The 18,211-nt window shown below is 41.4% G+C and overlaps 1 protein-coding gene across 8 annotated transcripts in view; it reads left to right on the top strand.

Annotated features, from left to right (window-relative positions):
* Positions 1–18,211, top strand: part of LOC138761742 (collagen alpha-3(VI) chain-like) — a 380,600-nt gene that overhangs the window by 31,302 nt on the left and 331,087 nt on the right. For 6 of the 8 annotated variants that reach the window (XM_069934408.1, XM_069934409.1, XM_069934410.1 and 3 more), the window contains exons 2-5: positions 3,239–3,336; positions 4,423–5,031; positions 10,367–10,966; positions 14,630–15,238. In XM_069934408.1, the coding sequence (XP_069790509.1) occupies positions 3,267–3,336; positions 4,423–5,031; positions 10,367–10,966; positions 14,630–15,238 (1,888 nt within the window). In that variant the 5' untranslated portion in view covers positions 3,239–3,266. The remainder of the gene's footprint in view (positions 1–3,238; positions 3,337–4,422; positions 5,032–10,366; positions 10,967–14,629; positions 15,239–18,211) is intronic. The other 2 variants (XM_069934412.1, XM_069934413.1) reach the window with 2 other exon arrangements.

Below are 18,211 nucleotides of genomic sequence, written 5' to 3'. Positions count from 1 at the left end.
AGAGATTTGTTGCTCGTTGGACATCCACTACTGATTCCTTCTGATCAGCCACTTCAGAGTCTTGCCCCATCAGGGTTTTCCCAGATGATAACCTCTTTCTTTCAGGTTACTGATGATGAGTAGGTCTCCCCTCAGACTGTTTCTTCCCAGGGAAAACAGTCCCAGACTATCCAGTCTCTCTTTGTAACTCAAGGTGCGTGACACAATTGGCGTAGCAGTTAACACAGCTCCTTTACGGAGCCAGCAATCAGGTCTAGGGTTCGAATCCTGCGCTATCTGTCAGGAGCTTATACATTCTCCCCGTGTCTGTGTGGGTTTTCCCCGAGGACTCCAGTTTCCTCCCACCATTTGAAATATACAGGGATTGTAGATTAATTGGGTGTAAATTAGGTGGCACAGACTTGTGGGCTGAAATGGCCTGTTACTGAGCTGTATGTCTAAATTTAAATTAAATTTAAAATTTAATTTAAAGCCTTTCAATCCCAGCAACATCCTTATGCATCTTTTATGTAGCCTCTCCAGTTTAGACAGGTGTAATTAATGTATTCTTCCTGTTCAGTGCCTGCTCTTTGTGAAAGTGGCTGCAATGAAAATTATTCACTGATTGGCGCAGTATCTCCCCCATCAAGTTACTACCCATGAGTTGAGAAGGAAATCCACCCTGTTGATTTTCATACCCGACTTCCTATTCATGCATTCACATTTCCTTGAATAATTTTGCAGCAATTTTATCAATAAACTTCTCCTGCATCCTTCTGTTGGGGAAAAATAGTTTGTTTCTACATGCTATTTCCTCAGAGCTTTGTTGAATTTGTTAGACATAACAGACCATGAGCTGATTTGTATAGGGAGCGCTGCCCTAATGGACAGTCATTTTGCCACTACCAGAAGTCTTTATGAAGTCTAATGTTCTTAAAGGGATAGATGGAGAATTCATAGAGATATGCACATGGAAATAAAAGCTTCAGGCCAACTCATCCTCATTGACCAAGATGCTTATTTGAGCAAACCCCATTTGCACACCCTTGGCCCATATCCCTTTAACCCTTTCCAAATGACTTTTACATTTTAAAACTTTATCTCTATCTGGCAGCTTGTTCCATGTCCACACAGCCCTCTGGCTGAAGAAAATGCTCCTCCAATCCATGTTAAATTATTCCCCCCTCACCTTCAAACTTATGTTCAAACCGAGACTCTCCCAATCCTGCATCTTATCTATGCCCCTCATATTATTAGACACCACTTTAGGGTTACTGCCCAGCCTCTAGTGCTCCAGAGATTAAAGTTCCTCCCTATCCAGCCTCTCCTTATAACTCAAGCTCTCCAGTTCCATCATCATGAATCTTTCTTGCTGTGAAACAAAATCCACATTTTCACCACCCTCTGCCGAAAGAAATTTCTCTGAATCTCTGTTCTAAGTAGCAGCCCTTCAATCCTAAAGTTTTGCCCACTTGTCCTAGACTCTCCCAACGTGCCCATGCCTTTCAACATTCAAAATGTTTCAATGATATCCCTTTCATTCTCTTAAATTCTGAGTGCAGGTCAAGAGTTGTCAAATGCTCATCATATGATAACCCTTTCATTCCCTAAATCATCCTTGTGAACCTCCTCTGAAACACCTCCTTTCTTAGATGAGGAGCCTAAACTGCTCACAGTACTCAAGTGAGGTCTCACCAGTGCCTTGTAAAGCCTCAACATCACACCCCTGCTCTTGTAATCTATTCCTCTTGAAATAAGTGCCAACATTGCATTTATTTCTTCACCACTGACTCATCCTGCAAGTTTACTTTCAGGGTATCCTGGGCAAGGACTCCCAAGTCCTTTTGCATTTAGGAACTGATCAAACACATTCCATTTGCCACATCTCTGACCTTTCTCCTGTTAATCTTTCTAATTCATTCTGCAGCCTCCCTGTTTCCTCAACTCTACTGCTCCTTCACCTACCTTCGTATCATCTGCAAACTTGGCCACAAAGCCATTCATTCCATAATCTAAATTTAGCGAGCCTATTTGGAATAGGTATTTAACATTATTAATAGTTAGCGTTTGGTTCTACAGAGTTGGGCAAAGGCTGAAGTATGGCTTGGCTGTTAAATGTGGTGTCTAATAATATGAGGGGCATAGATAAGGTGCAGGATTGGGAAAGTATAGGTTTGAACATAGGTTTGAAGGTGAGGGGAGAATAATTTAAAATGGATTGGAGGAGCATTTTCTTCAGCCAGAGGGCTGTGCGGACATGGAACGAGCTGCCAGATAGAGATAAAGTTTTAAGAATGATTTTGACATTCTGCCTGAGTAGTTACATACTGCATACTTATTGGGGGTTCTTGTTGCGTCAGTCTCAAGATGTCTCGTTTTAAGTTTTTGTTTGCATGAGCTATTCCTAAATGCTTTGGAATGGGATCTGCATCATTCTACACATTAATAAGCCATACTCTGTTCAATGTGTACTTTGTTTCTACATGCTTGACCATATTTACTCCTACCTGTGCCTCAATGACTAGTCTCCGAGATTTTTTTTATCTCCATCTCATTTATGTCTCGAAGATATAGAAATCACAGGATAGGTTCACAGCATTTATACTATTTACCAGCTTTGTTTCGACATCTGATGCAAGAATGATCACAATAACTTATAGCATCCAATCCTTCAGGTCCCATGTACCAATCAGTTTAATTCTTGCTGATTTATATTTATTTTAACTGGAAGAAGCAACAGCTCCATTCTTGTGATTGATCATCCTCCCACCCAACTGTAAATCATCCAGTTGGATGATTCGATATCTGATTTTTTTTGGATTTTATCATTTTCTCCTGGGGTTTGCACAGTAATGCCCAGGATATTGACTTCTCAATCATATAAGCCCACAGGTCTTTCCTGGGGAGGACGTTTAAACCATGAGCATTGTCAGGCTACGTAACAAGTTTGGAAAGCTGGAATTTGAACTGATCAAATCCATACTTAATTTTGCAACAAAACTACATGTTGAAACAAAGAAATCCTGACTGGTTTAAGTGAACGGAGTTCAAGCAGTAGCATTTGTTCCAGCGTTGCTCCATTTTCCCTGTTCTGTGGTGGGTGCATTTACTCACTGATGCTCGTGGTAGTTCTTGGGTCCTGCAATTGTATTTTTATGTCTTCATTGCATTATTTCTTTGTATGTTCATCAACTAAAAAGGTTCATCTGGTTTGACTACAATTATATTTCCTGCTGACTTACGTTCTCTTCCATTTCAGGTCACGAGCCCAGCATTTTGTTGCAAAAATGACCAAGCTGCGTGTCGTGCCATTAGTGACACTTTTCAGTCTAATTTGTCTTGCTCCAGCACAAACTGGTAAGAATTAAGGAGATTCAGTCGGGTCTTTTGAAGTTGGTCAACTCTCTTGATCTTGATATGTGTTGTCATTACACCAAACAGTTGGTTTATATGCATGTGAGGCTGATTTTTTCCCCAGAATTATTGAGGTAAGTGTCATTTTTAATAATTACATCAAGAAGGAGCAATAATATTATTACAAGGCAAACTAAGCCTATGCTGAATGAATATTTGATGACAATTATTTTAATTTCAATATGGAAATGTCTGCAATAAGTTATCGGAAAAGTTTGGAATACATGAGGGATGGCTTGGGAGAGGGTGCCCACTCTCATCGAGATGAGCTGCTACAGGATTCAACTGTCTCAAACTCCATTTGCACGATTGTAGCATGACTGTTTTATGGAGATCTGGAAGCAGATTTCCCATCTCCCCTCTCAGTATGTTTTGCTATCAATTAGGTTTGGGGCCAGGTAATCAAGGATTTGAACTGGGTAATGGGTTAAAGTTAAACATTTTCCTTATTGGTACTACTGAACAGAATGCTTGGTCATATCAGTATTTTGTGCTCTCTATTAAATTTATTCCATTGAAGTCAATGAACTGAACTTTGGAAGCAGAGCACAGTCTGATGATCCGACTATATAAGTTGGTTAGTGCTAAAGACGAAGAAGGAATTTTCTGAGCAACTTGTCTAAAAGGTCATTTTTGGAATAAAGTCCTATTTATTTTGTCTGTTTGGCATCTAATGGTATGAATGTATGAGTTATTAAAATTTTAGGGGGAAATTTTCACAAGAGCAAAGTAATCCATGAAATTACCTGAACCCCACCCCCTCCTACCTCACCCTGCCTTCTCCCTAAGTGTGGGAGGGACGGAGGGTAAAAGGGCGAGACAGAATTGGAGAAAGGAGGGAGGGTGAGAGACCAAGTGCTGGGGAAGTTGAGAAAATGGGTACTGAGGTCAAAAAAATTACCCTCAAAGGAAACATCAGTGTAAATGAAAATAACATTCTGTAATAGTGAGAAAATACATTGTCAGTGTATAGAAAAGAAAATGCCTCAACATGTAAGACAGTTGCTAAACAGCTTTTCTTTCTTAAAGATGACAGAACAATTGCTGCTGACATAGTCTTTCTAGTGGATGCCTCTTGGAGCATCGGCCAGGAAAATTTCCAATATGTACGAGAGTTTCTGTTCAGGGTTATAAAGGCTTTTGATATTGGAGAAAACAGATTTCGCTTTGGCCTGGTGCAGTACTCTGAAAAGCCTCAACCAGAGTTCAATTTAAACACATATTTTGCGAAGCAGGACATCCTATTTCATGTGTGGAACATGTCTTATAAGGGGGGTGGCACAAAAACTGGACTAGCTCTAGAGTATCTAATCAAGGAGCAGCTCACTAAAGCCAACGGGAGTAGAGCGGACCAAGGAGTGCCACAAATTATTATAGTTTTGACAGACGGACGCTCTCAGGATGATGTAATCCCCGCGTCTGCATCCCTTAAGTCAACCCATGCCTTAATTTTTGCTATTGGAGTTCAGCAAGCAGTTGAATGGGAACTAATGGAGATTGCGAGTGCACCTCATGAGAGGTTTGTTTACCGCCTCGATAACTTTGCCGCACTCGAGGGCATTGTAAACGACTTAGTGGCGAGTGTGCATATGGCTGCAGCGCACCTGTTATCTGATGGGATAATAAAAGACACCACAGGTAAAGAGTTAGCTGGTAACACTGCTCCTTTGCTTACCCTACTCAATTTCATGTCTTTTTATAAAAATGGGTGGGAAACACTGATGGCTCACTTGTTAAGGATATGATTCATTAAGTGACTGAGCTGCACAGTCCAGAAAGGTCCCAGATTTGATTCCTCTGGCCTGCGCTGATTAAGCTGATCTCAGCTCAGGAATCAGTCAGGGTGTAATGATTGGCCTGGGCACCCTGGACAAGGGAGGGGTGGAAAATCAGCACAGCTTCCTGATTGCTCACTAGTGACTCCAGGTGAGAAGTGCCCAAGAGCCAGTGGACGCTGAGACCCTGTGTGGGTCAGTGGTCCACCATCCATCTGGATGACTGGACTTGTGCACACAAGTGGCCACGTGGGCAAGGTACCAGAGAATTACCTTCACCCTGGAAGGAGTCGACGCTTTCAGGAAGGGATGAGAAAAGAAAAAAAAAATTGGAGGGGATAAAAATAAAGTAAAAATTTTAACTTGGATTCAAATTTTGTACTTCCTTTCATGAGGTGAATTGGGTCCTTAAATTAATAAGCAAAGAGCAGACCTACTGTAGAATTATTGTTCTACTAACATCACTGGGCCTCATCACTGTATGTGTTTTTAATTAAACACCATTATGCATCTATATCAGTGGCATGCTACAAATTAATAACCTATCACAACTAAAATACACTGCCAATATTAAAGCCAGGGAACAGAGAAACTCACTGTTTCTAGAGAGCACTATGAATGAAAGTGATCAGGCATTCAGATTGCAGTTGTTACTTTAAAGAAATATATTTAAACTCTTGACAGGAGTTTTTAATGAGGGATGTTGCCAGAATTATATACTATGATTAGCAAGGTTTTGGGTGAGTGATATTTCCAGAGGTGTAATTCACAGTAGGGCAGGGCTAGTGTCTTCTGATGACTTAATGGCCCCAGCACATGAGAGTTGTTTCAAAATGGATATTGGGAAGACGTTGAGGAATGACAAATGCTTGATGTAATCTCCCAGGGTTAGAAAGGCTTTAAAAAAAAGTATAGAACACAGAACATCACAGCCCCTTCAGCCCACAATGTTGTGGAAACCTAGTAAAATTGCTGCAAGTAAAATCGGAATGCAGGAAAATTTAAGAAACGAGACAGATGAGGTTCAACGAATTGAATAGTATTATGATCCCCCCTCTTTGTTGTATTGTTAATTTTCTGCGTTGATCTCCATGAAGAAGTTTCATCATGGATGTCAAATTAAGAGTGGGGAAACTGAATAGAGATCAGGGGCTACGAGAGAGGCACTAAAAGGAAAATTGATACCTAAGATATTTTCCTTGGTTGTGCCTTCAAGATCTTTTTTTAAAATACAACTAAAACTGGTTTTATTTCATCAGGCACACCTCTGCAAAAGCCATAGGCTGAGACACCAAAAGTTCTAAATGCAGCAGAAGTGTCTCAGTGAATCCTTATTTGATTACATACACATTATGCATGACCTTGTTAAGATGCATTGGATGCATCTAAGTTTTAAAGATGTCAGAATCGACTGAAAGGCCAAATCACTGATGCTCTGACCTGGGGAGGCACATTGAAGGTTGCAGTTGAAATAGCATCAGGTCTCCGGCTGATTGAATCAAGGCATTCTCCCAGACTCACTGCTAAAGGATTGTTTGAAAGTTATCTCTTGGGACATGTTGAAAAGGTGGGGTTAGAATTATCCATAGGAAATGGCGAAGGAAACCTTTGAAAATAAAATGAAAATAAATTGGCAAATATTTGGTGAGAAGTTACTGCAAATGATGAAAAATGAAGTTTAGTCCTTAAATAACAATAAAGCTAATTTAATTCAAGAAAACCATGTTTTGGAAAATGGTAAAACACAAAGAACCTTGGAGCCAGTCCGAGAGCCAGGAAATTGTCTTGTCTTCTCAGTGCTTGACCTATCTGTTTATTTGTGTTGCTATTAACATCCAAGAGCTTGCTTCCACCATTGTTAAGCTGTGAGCACACCATGTACTTTTACACACCTGCTTGTGTTATAAGAAAAGGCTGTCACACAATTCACAATGTTAATCATAAATACAAGGTTTTAACATTCTGCATTCTTCGATTTGAAACAAAAATGAACAAATGGTGAAATGAAGTGGTGACACACAAATGTTCAATGAAACAAGCTGGGTATTAGACCAAGGTTCTGTTTTATACTGCTATTGACCATCGTTCATTTAAGCAGAGGGCTGTGGGGAGTCCTGCCATTTCTCAGTGGAGTGGAGAGGGAAATCTGAAGGGGAAGAAACCACGCTTCTGTCAAACATGGCAGCAACTCATTCCAGCTCAAGTAAATTGATTGTGTGCATCATTTTGAATGTGCAGAAAAAGTTTGAGATCAGTATCCTATTCAGTGGCATCACTATCGTTAGTTTCATCACTTCCCCCTCCCCCCCTCCACCCATCCAATGGACCTCCCCTCATACCACACCATAGAGAACCCTTAGTTGTTTTTTGTTTTTAACTAATGTTACTACTTCCTTCTCATTGTAGTTACTACCTACAATGTTGTAGGTAAAACACCAGAAAATTTGACAAAAGCAGTGATTATAAAAGCACCAGCAGCAATAAAAACAACAGCGCATGCTTGCAGCACATGCAGATGAAACCACGAGATTTGATGTGTCATTGTAATTGGTTAATAATGACAGCTCTAGAAAGTTTAGAAGGTTCAAAAAGTACATTAGTATAAAGTTTTAGCCATGTAAGCTGGGCTTACGAAAACTATTTTGTTGTTATAACTATAGGGATATTTTTATAAAAATAATATATTTCTGCTGAAACATTGACAAAAACTTTATAGACAGTCATTTTGATGTCACCCCCTCTGATGGCATCACCTGATGAGGTCCGCACTTCCCACATCCCCTTGTGGCGCCAGTGATCCTGTTAAAGATTCCAAAGAAAGACCAATTCTTTTTTGCTATTACATGATCCTTTCTTCTGAAAATTCTATTATTGGCACACATCAGCGTGCTTCTTTAGATAGGTTTTATGGCTGTTCTTTATTAATCAGAGATGAGTTGCCAATTTGTATTTCAGTTCAGACCCAAGTTAGCTCCAACAGATATGTATACTGCCACAGAAACTGACTGATGCAGCAGGGGAGCCCTGTATTCCTTCCCCATCCCCCTGAAACGTTATCTGTTTCTCTTACCTGACTTGTTTTTCCACCATTTTCGACAGCTATGGCGGTCGGTCTAACCTATAAAACGAAAAAATTCTCTGACCCAGCACAAGCTAAAATGTGATTTTTCTTAAAAAAATCCAGGAATCAGCATTACAAACATTGTTAAAATTCACACTTCCACAGTAATAATGACTGCCCTTCTGGATTTATTATTCAATACTCAATTGCCCCAAAACTGCTCTATTTTGTAGCTGAACTAACAGAGCCTTGGACTAGGATAGAGGCAGCAGGTAGTGGAAGGAGAAATGTGATCTCCTACCCTGCAGCAATATACCTCTGGTTTACAGACAAGGTCAAGATTGAATTTTAGTTTCTACAACCAAACAAAATTGGTGGATTTTTGAAGGGAGCAGTGTTTATAAATGTGGAGAATTCAATTATGATTGCAGAAAGAAATTTCACATTTCAATATAAGTAGTAGTGGACAGATTTATTGTCCTGTAATTAAGATATCCCAAAAAGATAATTTCTGATGTCCTTCCATTTATTGGAACTCTCTGATTGCTGTGAACTTTCTGAATTCAAACACAGAATCCACATGTGTGGATCTGCTGCTCACCTATTACAACGCCAGCGATTGGAACTGGGGTTTGAATCCCATGCTGCCTGTAAGGTGTTTGTACGTTTTCCCCATGGGTTTTCCCATGGTGCTCCAGTTTCCTCCCGCCATTCCAAATGTACCGGTGGTGTAGGTTAATTGGGTGTAAATTGGGCGAAATGGATTTGTGGGCCAAAATGACCTGTAATAGTGCTTGTATGTCTAACTTAAAAATTTTAAATTAAAAAAATATAAGGCCACCAATTGCAAATGGAAAAGAATTAAAAATAAATCCCCAATCCTTTTGCAAATAATTTGCATCCAGTAATTTGTCATGCAAGACTACAGATTTCAGATAATGGATAAAGTTAGGTTGGGCTAGATTACAATAATCTCAATTAGTAAGCCTCACGTCTACATTCATGGACTGTGTCCCAAATGACGATTGGCTGTTTGAAAAAGGTATCTGTACCACTATATGAAATTTCATTTTCAGGGTAAAGACAGGGAAGGGAGGAAATGGGGAAAATAGGTAGCAGGGGTATTCTTTGGAGTCATAACTGAGGACAATGCTATTTGAGCAATTTGTCCCTCTTCATTTTACTCTGAATGACTCCATTCAGTGTTGTCTCTGGTGATATTTAAATTTTGGTCCTTATGAAACTGAAGAACTCTACCACACAAGCCAATCCATTCCAATATGCTGCTTGTGATGGAAATGTTATTTTAGGTTCATGGAAATTGACCAGTGTGTTCACCTGTTCAGTCAAGTATGTCTGAGACTGCACTGTCAGGAAAATCACGGAAAAAATTAACATAATTACTGGCCGTATGCTCGTTCACACTGGGAGCCTTTTCAGACTGCAAATACCTGAGTGCAACAGTCCAATGATTGGACATGCAGTCGAGTGGATGACCGCCAACAAATTTTTCAGGTAAAATTTATACAGCAGGCTTCCTCCAAAAAGTTGTAGGGGTCCTGCAGGATAAATCACAGTGCAGGAATTGACTCAAAATTCCTGCGCATTCCTTTTAAGATTGCCCGGATAGTGGCAAAATCCCTCGATTGTGCCATTACGTGCCTGTAGTCTAAAAACCATAGAATGGAAACTATCCTCCTGCTTCATGTTTGGAAAGTCCACCTTTTGTGAGTTTGTAATTCTTAGCCATCAGGATTGTGTTTCCTTCAAAATAACTTTTCCCTCAGACCTTCCTTTATAATTTTAATCTCTTTAAGCTAAATCTGAGAGAGTGATTGGTCACTGATTTTTTTAAAAAAAAACCTAATATTTGTTAACTGCCATAATAATCGAGCAGAAGTGAAGCAAAGGGGGGGGGGGTGGTATGACCCAGCAGGTGCATTTTGCACGATTTAACGTGGTCAAAGAATGCAGAACGAAGTACAAACCTGGCAGACTGACAGACACCGCTTTGTTTTAATGTTCTGTTCGCTGCAATGGGTTTGACGCTGAGTTTTTCACACAGAATGTTCATCCTTGCATGGAGGTCACCTGTTTTTAACATGTTCACCTTTTGCATTTGTCTTTCTCTTTAAAGCGCAAGAATCGGCTGACCTAATTTTCTTAATTGACGGATCTGCCAGCGTTGGAAGTGTCAATTTTCAATATATACGCGATTTTATCGTAAATTTCATCGAAAATCTCGAGATCGGCCTTGACAGAATCCAAATCGGTGTGGTACAGTACAGCGACGAGCCCAACACCGAGTTCTATTTAAACTCGTACTCCACGAAAACGGAGGTGCTGGATGCTGTGAAACGACTGCAACCAAAAGGCGGAGATGAAATTAATACTGGCGCGGCTGTGCAGTTTTTAGTCGACAATGTCTTTAATGAGTCAGCCGGCAGCAGGGCTTCAGAAGGGGTTCCGCAGGCAGTAGTGATTATCACTTCTAGTGAGGCCAGTGATGATATAAATCAGGCAGAACTATTGCTAAAGCAAGGTAGTATATTCACATTTTGTATTGGAGGTAGAGATGCCGACATTAACGAACTTACACAACTTTCAACCGATGCCTCCTTTACTGCCTTGATCTCCGAATTCCGCGATATTGCTCAGTTGCAGCCACAGTTTTTACCATTGGTCTCGGCAGTGGCTCGAAGGGAAATAATTCTTGAACCTCTGGTGATAAATGAAGGTACGTATGATCCAAATTTAGTCCCGACTGTTTGCAACCTAACAGGCATGCAGGAGCCTAATGGTCAACTTGGAGGATTGTTGATCATTATAATGCCAATGGCTAAATGGAAATGTTTGGAACGGCAGACTTGATGGATGGCCATCTTGTTAAAATATAAGTCTTTGAACGTTAATGGCGTTTCAGCAGGTGGGTAAACGGTGAGAGGGAGGCAGAGGTAGGTAAAGAACTATTTATTTTAACAGGTAATTTGTCACAATGGATTGTCTGAAGCAGGCCTGAACCCAGGGAGCCTGAACCCATGGAAGGTCCTAGAGCAGGATGCTCTCAGGTCAGGTCGGGAGTGGGAAGGCTCGTGAGCAGCAGAAACGCCAGAAAAAAAACAATGGGCCAAATAGTCTATTTTTCCAACTGAAACTCTGGAATTTTAGAACTTTTGTTCATGGTAAAGTATGGAATGTGAAATGTACAGAGGAGAGAAAATCAATATGGGGGGGGTGGTTAGATTAATGGTTCCATAGGATTATATAGGTATATAGGTCAGCACAACATCATGAGATGAATGCCGTTCTATATACTAATTTAATTTTAGGTCCAATTGGTTCCATTTTATGGTGGCTTCACTGGAATTTGTATGGAGAACACATTACCTCAAAATAAATTAGTTGGACGATCATTTCGTTCACTTTTACAAACCTCTAATGACTGAAGACAGAGAGAGAGAGATTTAAAGTTGAATACCATGACACTGTCATTTCACAGTTCCACTGTTAAAAGGGGTAGGTTTGACCTTGTGTTTGCTCGGTTTATCTTTCTCCAAATAAAACTGAATTTGAACTGGCTGATTAAGGACTTACAGTCTCCCAGGCCCCCTTCTCGAGTTGGTGGTTGCGCAATGTCGTTGGTCATACCAGGAGGCAACTGAAGGTCAGCGTGTTTCCCCGCACTTTAACGCACCTTTCCCAATTCTAATTCAGAGGCCAATAGCCCCTTCCTCAGAAAACATTGCCTATCACCCCGACTCGATTTTTGTTTTGCTGATTGTTGCACAAAAATCACATCTTCATGTTTGCTGAGCAGATTCATTTTATTTGTAACAGATTGCCAGTGGAAGCTATAAAAAAGGGTGGGCCTCGGTTGGCGTGTACCTCATTGGAAAACCTGGTCAATGCTAGAGAGACAGAGAGAGGGGCGGTGAGGTCTAAACAACAGTATTGTTTCTGTAATGGACGCATGTATATCCCTTTACAGCTACCGTAAATAAGATATTCAGCTGAGGCCAGTATGATGTTGTATTGCTTGTGCCCATTCTACACCGCACTACATCACTGCCAATTCCTCTGAAGCTATCATTGGATTCATCGTCACACACATTAGGCCAAAACATGGACAATTGCCAATGCAAAAATGGATTAAGCCCCAACAAATGCTGATATGTGAGGAGCAAGGTAATTTGTTCTGCATGTAATCAGCACCCTTACCGTTCCACCACAGCAGACTCAGAAGATATGCATCTTCTGGTTGGAATAATGGCGTCGGAATACCGGTGGACTTGCGGGTTGGAGGAACCCGAGGAGGCAGATAATGGCTTGTACCCATTCGGTTTTGATGAGGAACTAAATACATTGCAGCCGCACAGTTTTTTTTAAAATTACCGATCTAGTCCACTTTGTTCCAGCGCTAATTTAGGTTTTGGATAGGATGAATCAAAGTTGAGGTGTTAAAGAGGAAAGTCTGCAGACCCTGGAGTTGTCGTGCTGTAGAAAATCAGCAGGTCATGCAGTATATATAGGAAGCAAAGGGTAACCAACATTTTGGACTGTGCCCTTTGTTACAAACCGAGAAGACCCTAAAACCCAGCAGCAATAGATATTCACCACGACAAATGGTTACTTAAACAAAAGTTGCTTTTAATTATCTTTAAACATGAAAATAGAATCACACTTTAACTTATCACTATTGACTTAACTAACCTAACTTAAACCCCCTTCTAATTCTAAACACACTTGTATGTAATGTGTGTGTAAGTTCAGGAAAGTTATTTGATTCACAGTCCAATATCACTTCTCATTCCTCCAAGTTCACTGGTTGCAGGCAATTGTTACAATGTGCACTGAATTATAAAGTCCTTGAAAGGTAAATGGTTACAGCTCAGGAAGGTTCTTGTCAGTTTTCAGAGAGAGATTTGTTGTACACTGACACCAACAACTGGTTCCTTTTTATAAAATCAGCTACTTCAGTGTCTTGCCAAAGAAACTTTCCCCCTTAGGGTTCTCCAGATGATAACCTCATTCTTTCAGGTCAGTTTTTTGTTTCTTTTATTCCAAGTGAAACATTGGAATAATCCTCTTGCTTGAACCACAAGGGCTTTGACCAGTCTGAACTAAGCACTCACAACCTGTCTTCCAAATGGGGTTTTCCACAAGCTTGCCAGCTTGTCCTGTTCCAGTTCCAGTTGCTGCTGCTGCCTGTAGAACTGATGTCTGTGTCTCTCACACACAGAGAGAGAGAGAGAGAGAGCTTGTTTTACTCTCTCTGCTTGCAAAACCACATGACCCTCCTAGAACAGCAAGTTCCACTCCAGACAGAATGTGGCTCTGACAAGTTCTTTCATCTGTTGCCTTTTTGTAAACAACAATCCATTAGTGAAGTCTCTTGGGCACTCTCCAAGACTGTTGGCCCCAACATGTCTAGCATGGGGCAGAGCTCCAGTATTTTAAATAAGATCTGTTTTAAAGTGTTTGTATATGACCTACACTAAAAACCCTGCCCCAATTTATCTCCCCAAAACATGTCTATATTCTGACACACTTTCATCAAGCTTGAGCAAAAAACTGGCAAACACCAGAATAAAACAAAAGAGGAGTGGAGGAAGGGAGGAGGAGGAAAGGCAGAGAGAGGAGCACAAGCCCTGGAACATAAGTGGGAGGGTAGAAGAGAAAAGAAAATTGAGAATTGATGGGGTGGGGGTAGCTCTGAATAGAGAGGGCAGGGAAGAGCTGGAGGAAAGGAGACAGAGGGATGGTGAATGAGAAAGACTCTGGGGCGGGGTCTAATGGAAACTGGATAAGTCGTGTTAATGCCATCTGTTTGGAAACTGCCTGGTTTCTATCATAGCATGTTAGTCAACATTGCAAATGTTTGTTTCTCTTGATCATGTCAGCCATCTGTGTGTTAAATGTTCATACTGGAGATTAACTAAACTTTTCTCTGAAGGGATATAAAGAATTTGAGAATGTATGAAGTTGGACAACAGCCTTTCACTCCCACAATCTGGGTTTGAACCCAAGAGACCAAAAATGCTGAAAGGATTCTATGTGGAAATGGTGTTACATTGCCCATCTTCGATGAGGTTCTCATGGGAGTTGGCGAAAGTCAAGCCGGAGCTCCAGAGCTGAAGGAAGTTTATTTGCAGCTACATTCAGAAAGTGATCTATTTTCTCTCACGAAGAACTACATTTTCATTAGAATGCATTCATTAAAAATTCATACTGTATGTCTTGGCGTGAGGAAGTCGTTCAAAGAGAAAAATGTATTTAATAATGTTGAAGGGAATATCAATGTTGAATTACCACTGCAAATCCAAGTTTACCTGATTGTCTTTGCCTACTTGTAAATAGGGAATATTTTTCAAGATGAAACTAACTGAATGTTGTTTTCCAGTTCCAGATAGAAGGAGAGACATAGTGTTTCTGATGGACGGCAGCTCCAGTGTGGGAAACCAGAATTTTTTGAAAATGCGTGAATTTGTGTTAAAAATAACTAATAAATTTCAAATTGGACCAAATGCGGTGCAAGTTGCTGTCGTACAGTACAGTAATACGCAAAAAACTGAGTTTTTATTGAACGCCAAGACCAATAAAAATTCACTACAATTGTCTATCAAAAAACTGCGCATGCGAGGCGGAACTGAACGTAACATTGGGGCGGCGCTGGAGTATGTCCTCAATGAACATTTTACCGCATCTGCAGGGAGTCGCAGGGAGCAAAACATCCCCCAATTTCTGGTTCTGGTCACGAGTGGAGCATCAACAGATAGCATTCGCTCAGCTGCACTGGAATTAAAGAAAAACGCAATCATGACCTTTGCTGTTGGAGTTGGTCATGCGGATCCAGCAGAATTGCGGGAGATCGCATTTTCCCCCTCTTTGGTAGTCGAGGCCACCGATTTTAGAAATCTGCTTTTGAAACCGAAAACCCTGATCACAAAGTTATCCAAGTTGACCACTCCCACGGTGATTACGGAAGAGCCCACGGTTACCATTACAGAAGGTAATATAATCCCTCGCGATATTTTGTTTCACTGTTTAGATTTGTACTGATATTGATACTTTATAGTTCCTTTGACAAATACCGACTGACATATTAATTTGATGTGAGTGCCAAGTGGGGAGGTCCTTGCATTAGAAAAATGAAATAGAATGGCAGCAGGCTGTCCCATCCATTAACATCCAGCCTTTCTTGGTTTGAGTCACACACCTAAAGGAGGAGTCAGGTCCACTGTGAGGAATCTTTGAACTGTCCAACCATATTCATTCTCATTCGCCTGCGAGAGGATGTGGATAGGAACAATTGAAGTCTTGCATTGAATTCAACAAACAAAACTGGTCATTTATCTTGTAAGGTCATCTACAGATTCTCTGTTTATGTTAAGCAGGAAAGACTGCAGACTTTGCGGTGTAGTGCAACATACAAAGGGGCTGAAGAAACTCAGCAGGTCACTCATCATCCATAGAAAGTTAAGGGTAACCAATGTTTGAGCCCTTCCTCAAGGTAGGAACAAAAAGCAGACAAGTGCCTGATAAAAAGGAGAGGAGGGAGGAAGGGGCCGGGGAGGAGGACAGACGTACAGGTAATAAGTCATAGGTGGGAGGGTAGAGTAAAAAAAAGCTGAGAAGAGATAGTGGAAGAAGGTATGTCTGAATGGAAAGGACCAGGAAGTGGTGGCGAGCGGTAGTAAAGGAAACAGGAATAGGGAAGAGAGAAACTTGGTGGAGGGGTTTAATGGAAATTGAGGAAGTCAATATTAATGCTGTCTGGTTGGCAAGTGCCCAGATGGAATATTAGGTGTTGTTACTCCAATTTGTGGGTGACCCTGGTTTGGCAGTGCATGAGACTACAGACAGACCTGTTGGTGTGGGAACAGTGTGTGGAATTAAATGGTTGGTCATTGAGTGGTCCCTGTTATTGCAGCAAAGTGAAGGTGATCAATGAAACAATCTCCCAGTCTGCTTCCTGGCTCTCTGATGTAGAGGAAGCCACAATAGGAGCGCGAGGTGCAGTAGACGAACCCTGTACATTCACGTGAAATGTTGCTTTGAGTATTACCAGTTCTGCTCAGTATAACCTGCATTGCGCATGGTCGATTTCCAGCAGGTGTTCTGTCTGCTTCTCTCAACTCCAGGACTCTCTCTCTCTCTTTCTCCTTTTAAATCTGACTACTCTCTTCTGCATGGATTAGCAATGATTGCCAAGTTTTCATCATCCTCTCTTAGACAATTTTAACAAAACCTGTGTCTTCTGAACAATCTTTTTCTTCAGAGAAACACAGGAATTACAGATGCTGGAATGTTGAGTGAACAAAACAAAGCTGGAGGATGCAATGCGTCTGTCAGTGAGCATCCATAGAGAGTCGATCAGTCAATATGGGACCATTTATTAGGAGATATTCCTTTTGTCTTTCTATTCCACCCCTTCCATGCAACTTAACAAATACTTACTTTCCTGCTTTTCCACTTCTGATCAAATTATTGGGGGCTTACTAAACATTTCAAGCAACAAAAAAAGACGATATTCCTCTGGAGGATCCATTGGAAGTAAAAGATAACAAATTATGTTTTTGGACTGCAATGTCGGGAAAATCGCGGAAAAGAAATTTAACGTAATCACTCCCTGCATCGTTGTTCACAGTGGGCTTCTTTTTAGATTGCGAGTACCTGAGTGCAACAGTCCCGGTGGTTGGGCGTGCAGTAGAGGGAATGGCCTTCAGCGAACTTTACACTGGAAAAAGTTGTCGGAGTCCTGCAGGATAAATTGGCTCAACATTCCTTCACATTCCTTTTTAGACTTCCCGCGAAGCAGCAAAATTCCTCGATTCTGTCGTTATATGCCTACAGACTAAAAACCATAAATGTTTCAGGTCTGAGCCCTTCATTAGGAACCAGGAAAAACAGGCTTGTGACCTTATCTGTTAGCCTGTCTGTCTCCTCCCATTTCATCCCTCTTCTCCTCCTCCCCCCCTTCCCCACATTTTTATTGATCGATCACCTGCAAATTGGAGGAACAATGCATGCTCTTTCTTGGCAGCCTTCAGCAAGACAGCATTCATAGCCATCTCTAATTTTTGTTAGCCCTCTTACCCTGTCTCTTTCTCTCATTCCTCTGCCTCATTTCCTTCAGCATCCCACCCCTCCCTTCCTTCTCCTGTCCTCTTTCTCCCATCACTTCCCTTCTACTTTCCCACCTCTATCTAGCTTGTGCTTCTACTCCTCTCCCCTCTTCAGGCTATTTTACTTCCTGTGAATGTTGTGTGACCTGCTGAATTTCTCCAACACACTTGTGTATTGCTCTCAACCCCTGCACCTGCAGGTGTTCTTCAAAACACCGGAGGAACAACGGGTTCGACCGCATCCATGGAGGGAAATGGACAAATTCAAAATGTCCTTCTTCAGGACATTTCACTGTTGACAAAACCCTCACCCACACTTCCTCCATCTCCTTCCACCCAGACAGAACTGGTGAGAGTTTTCCCTTGCTTCTTGCTCCAGCCAGCCTCTGCATCCAAGCATATCATTCCTTGACTCTTCCACCAACTGTTACATGATGCCACCATTGGTCATGCCTTGCTCTCCCCACCCCCTTCTCTCTCTCTCTCTCTCTGTGACTCACTTTCCTTCCCCTCACCCATCCTTCCACCTACCCCACCTACATTTTGTTGCAACCTCGGGCGGAGTCACATCTCTCACCATACCTTCTCCCTCACCTCTTCTCAGGTGAGGCAGAGATTCCACTGGTGTGGACCCAGGAGAGTGGGGAGAGGAGACATAGCATTGCTCCGCCTGGTTGTGATGCTGTCGGCTCAGTACGGATTTTGTACAGTCCGTTAGAGGAGCCAAAGATGGTTTTATTTAATATCCTGTAACCATAGAGGTATATGCTCAAGGTAGTTTCACCTATGCTGGGCAGTGGATCACGAGGGGTTGCAAACTCCATGGGAGCAGTAGACAGGCACAAGACATCAGAAAC

The sequence above is a fragment of the Narcine bancroftii genome, chromosome 4 (genome assembly GCF_036971445.1).
Source record: "Narcine bancroftii isolate sNarBan1 chromosome 4, sNarBan1.hap1, whole genome shotgun sequence".
Taxonomy (NCBI): Eukaryota; Metazoa; Chordata; class Chondrichthyes; order Torpediniformes; family Narcinidae; genus Narcine; species Narcine bancroftii.
The sequence above is the reverse complement of the archived record's forward strand: the minus strand, read 5'-3'. Positions and strand labels throughout refer to the sequence as shown.